Source organism: Octopus sinensis, unplaced genomic scaffold, assembly GCF_006345805.1.
Source record: "Octopus sinensis unplaced genomic scaffold, ASM634580v1 Contig16733, whole genome shotgun sequence".
Classification (NCBI taxonomy): Eukaryota; Metazoa; Mollusca; class Cephalopoda; order Octopoda; family Octopodidae; genus Octopus; species Octopus sinensis.
In genome coordinates, this window is record NW_021834539.1 from 27,424 (window position 1) to 31,009 (window position 3,586).

Here is a 3,586-nt window from a genome sequence, read left to right on the forward strand (position 1 = left end):
ACTAATTTAAACTCACAGTATTCAATTTTGAGACAAAATGAATTATCAATCTGACTCAACTTGATATATCTCATCAATATAAAATGTAATCAGTTATTTGGTATGGAATTCATAAATAAAAGAATTTTGACTAAAGTGGACATAATTTATGAAGTTCAAATTAATTCAATGGTGATGATCACAAAATTATGATGATATAAAATACAAGTCAATAAGTAAAACAGGAATGAACAATCATTCAAGTAATCAATAGAAAAAAGATAAATTCAAAAACGACAAAATTACTAAATTAATTGTTTAAGGATATCATACAAACTAAAATATATTAAATAAAATATAATACCTAAAAGATTGACTTCTCGAATGAGCTTGATCCAGATTTTGATGGAGCAGCAAGAATTGTGGAGGGTAAATCTCCCATACCAGTTCCAACAATAACAACAGTCAAAAAATCGTCTTCGAACGAATTAAAAGATTCCTCAGAAACAACAGGCGAGAGGAGTTTACGCGAAAAATCACACTTTGGAAAAGCATGAAGAGCGGCCGTGGATTTCTTTTCAGTCCCACCAAATGAATAAGACACTGAAATAACAACAACAGCAGCGGCGTTTTTTTCTTCAAAATAATTAACCAGATTGTGGAGACTGGACTGCCCAGAAGAACAGTCAGAAGAAAATGCAACTAACACACAATAAGCACCATCAGAGTTGTCAATCCTGTTTTGAACTTCTCCAAGTTTATCTGGATCTAGTCTCAATCGATGTACAATAGACAATAAGACCGGTTCTTTTTGTTTCCCGTTCATTTCATTTGTCAATATTGTATGTTTGTACAAAAAATAGTCGACAAGCTGATAATTACCACGCACAAAGCGGAAAGAAACTGGAATGTTGGAACTCTTAAGCATAAATGCTCCTTTCCAGACATCTTCCGAGTCTTTGATTTGAGACATAGTCTTGAGAGGAGAGAAATATTCTCCTTCTTCATCAGAAACATAACTTAAAGAATAATTTTCATCACCATCTCCTTTTGCTGGAGTCATCGGACTGACCGGAGGTATTTCTACTGCATCCTCCTCGTTTTCTTGAAAAAATGCCCGTTTTTTGGAATATTTAAGATAACTAATTTCACCTTCATCGCCAACACTGTCAACGACGTTAAAAAATGGAGGATCGAATTTTTTTCGATTACTGGTCTGTTTTTCATCAACATTAATAAAGTTATCATTCTCAACTTCGGTTCGAATATTATTCGATGATGACAAATCTGATGAGAATCTACTTTTAATAGATTTTTTCGGAGTAGTCTTTTGAAATGATCTGCTTTTGATAATGAGGTCGGCAAAAGATTGATTCATGTGAGATTCTTTTGCATAATCCACTTGAATAGCCACTCCAGTGGAAGGAAGTACGTATCCCTTCATTTTTTTAAAGGCATCCACAGCGCTAGAAATTTGATCGTACATAAAATAGCCAAAGTCAGCCCCCACTGGCCAAAAATCTTTCCGGATTAATCCAAAAGGTTCAAAAAGTGGATAAACTTCGTCTTTATCAGGAACAAGACCGACATATATACACAGTGAAGGAATTGGTCTGCCATATCCAATTAGGCAGTTATATTTTCCGAATCTAAGTCCATGGGTATTCCTCTTTGCCACTTCAGCCATGTTCATATCAGCAAATGTCACAAAACAGTAAATACCGTCTTCATTACCACGGAATTGAATTGCCTCGACATGTCCGTACTTTGAAAAAACTGATGAAATGTCTTCTTCTTCGACCTTTGGATTCAGATTTCCGACGAAGAGAACACGACATTGATCATTGACATGTGCTTGACCACTTCTTTGAGGGCGGGGAATTGTCCGCTTTTTGATTTCTTCTCTTCCACGAACCTTGATTGGCTGAATCCTTTGTCCGCGTACAACTGGAGTCACTTCAACATGACCATCAAATAGACAAATTGAGCGGATTGTCTCTCTATAGGCAGTTTCCGCCGTCCGAGTATCCTCAAAATTCACATAAGCCGCAGTTTGTCCACGTTGAGAAGTTATTTGAATATTGAAGTACCGATAATGTATGTATTTGTCGTAAAGTTGTTCATAAATATCATCGTCGTGCATGTTAGGAAGATTAGTGAAAATTAAAGAGGTGTATGTCCCGATTTGAGGTTTATTAAAATGCGATCTATTCACTAGATCGTGATCTGAATTGTTAAATTGTCTTTTTTTGGGATAGTTAGGTCCACGACGAGAATCATACGAACTCATAAAGTACACTAAGCAAGGTATGAATATATTTGTTTTATTAATTAATTAAATTAAAAATAAAACAAATTTTAAATTATAAATACAAAATATTCTTTTATTTAAAAACTGGTAAAATTGTTTAAATTAGTTTTTTAATTCAAAGGTGAAGCACTAAATTGTCCACCAGAACACTTTTATTGTTTAATAAATTTGATTTTTAATTTACTGTGCCCACGATCCGGATGGTCTTGGAGAATTGTCGTCAAACATGACTAGTATTGGGGATACGCATTGAAAGAGACACTTCGGTGCCTTGTTTTTATCTCCCCGCCGATGATTTCTTTCTTGTTTTTCTTTTTCTTTTCGCTCAATAAACACTATTCTATTCTCTATTCTCTAAAAATCATTAGTTTCGCGTTTATTTTTATCGATTAAACCAGCAAACTCATTTATATTTTTTATGTTAACGAATCGAATAAAAGCGTCTTGTAAAATACTTCAAATCTAATAATCAATACGAGTAATAATAGATTACGGGTAACTATAATACAGATTATAGGAAACCAATTTGTTAGAAAATTTATTTAGATAATATTTTTACATTACAAAAGAAAGGAAAGAATCATTTATGTGCATAATGAAATTGTTTTGTCATATTCTACTGAAAGACCCAAATCTGTAGGAAGGTATAAATTTAATGAATTACAAAAACTTTAATATTTAGCTTTAAAAGAAAAACGTTTTTGAGTTTTTTTCGGGAAATTTTTTTCTGTAAATACAAATAAATTTTGCAGTATTGAAATTAAGATAAAAAAATTAATTTTTCAAAGGAATAAAACAAAAGTAAAGAACGAATCATTTGTGGGGAAAGGAATTGCTCTACTTTTCCCGCGAATAATGACAATCGAATTTCTTTGCAAGAGCCACTATGATTCACGTGGAACTAATTGGCCAAATTTTGAAACATTTTCATAGAAAAAATCATATTCTTTTAATTAATTTATTAAATTTTTAATTGGCTACAATTTTGAATTTAAGTTCTAGGAGTTTGAAAAGAGGTTGATTGAATAGATGGAGGTAATAGAATCTAAGGGTATTTTCCGAAAAACTAATTTTTAGGTGGTTTTGTGAATGATCCTTTAATATCTATTAAAGCAGCATTTTTTGCGGATAAGTCATAACTCATTAATTTCAGAAATTCTAATGTATTCCTCGATAAATTCAGAAGATGGGTTCAAAATAAGTAAATTTAAACAAATAAATCTGTAGACGTTGAATCCTTTCTTTCGATTCTCGTACCTTCGATTTTCTCAAATTTAATTATAATTAAATCTAAAA

The 3,586-nt window shown here is 32.2% G+C and overlaps 1 protein-coding gene across 1 annotated transcript; it reads right to left on the reverse strand.

Annotated features, from left to right (window-relative positions):
* Window positions 1–343: 343 nt before the first annotated feature.
* Window positions 344–2,122, reverse strand: LOC115230895 (RNA-binding protein spenito-like). Its single transcript, XM_029801003.1, has one exon. The coding sequence runs from the start codon at window positions 2,120–2,122 to the stop codon at window positions 344–346; it is 1,779 nt and encodes a 592-aa protein (XP_029656863.1).
* Window positions 2,123–3,586: the final 1,464 nt, after the last annotated feature.

Coding starts and splice junctions, on each gene's coding strand:
- LOC115230895 (XM_029801003.1), bottom strand. CDS start 2,122: ATGCACGACGATGATATTTATGAACAACTTTACGACAAATACATACAT.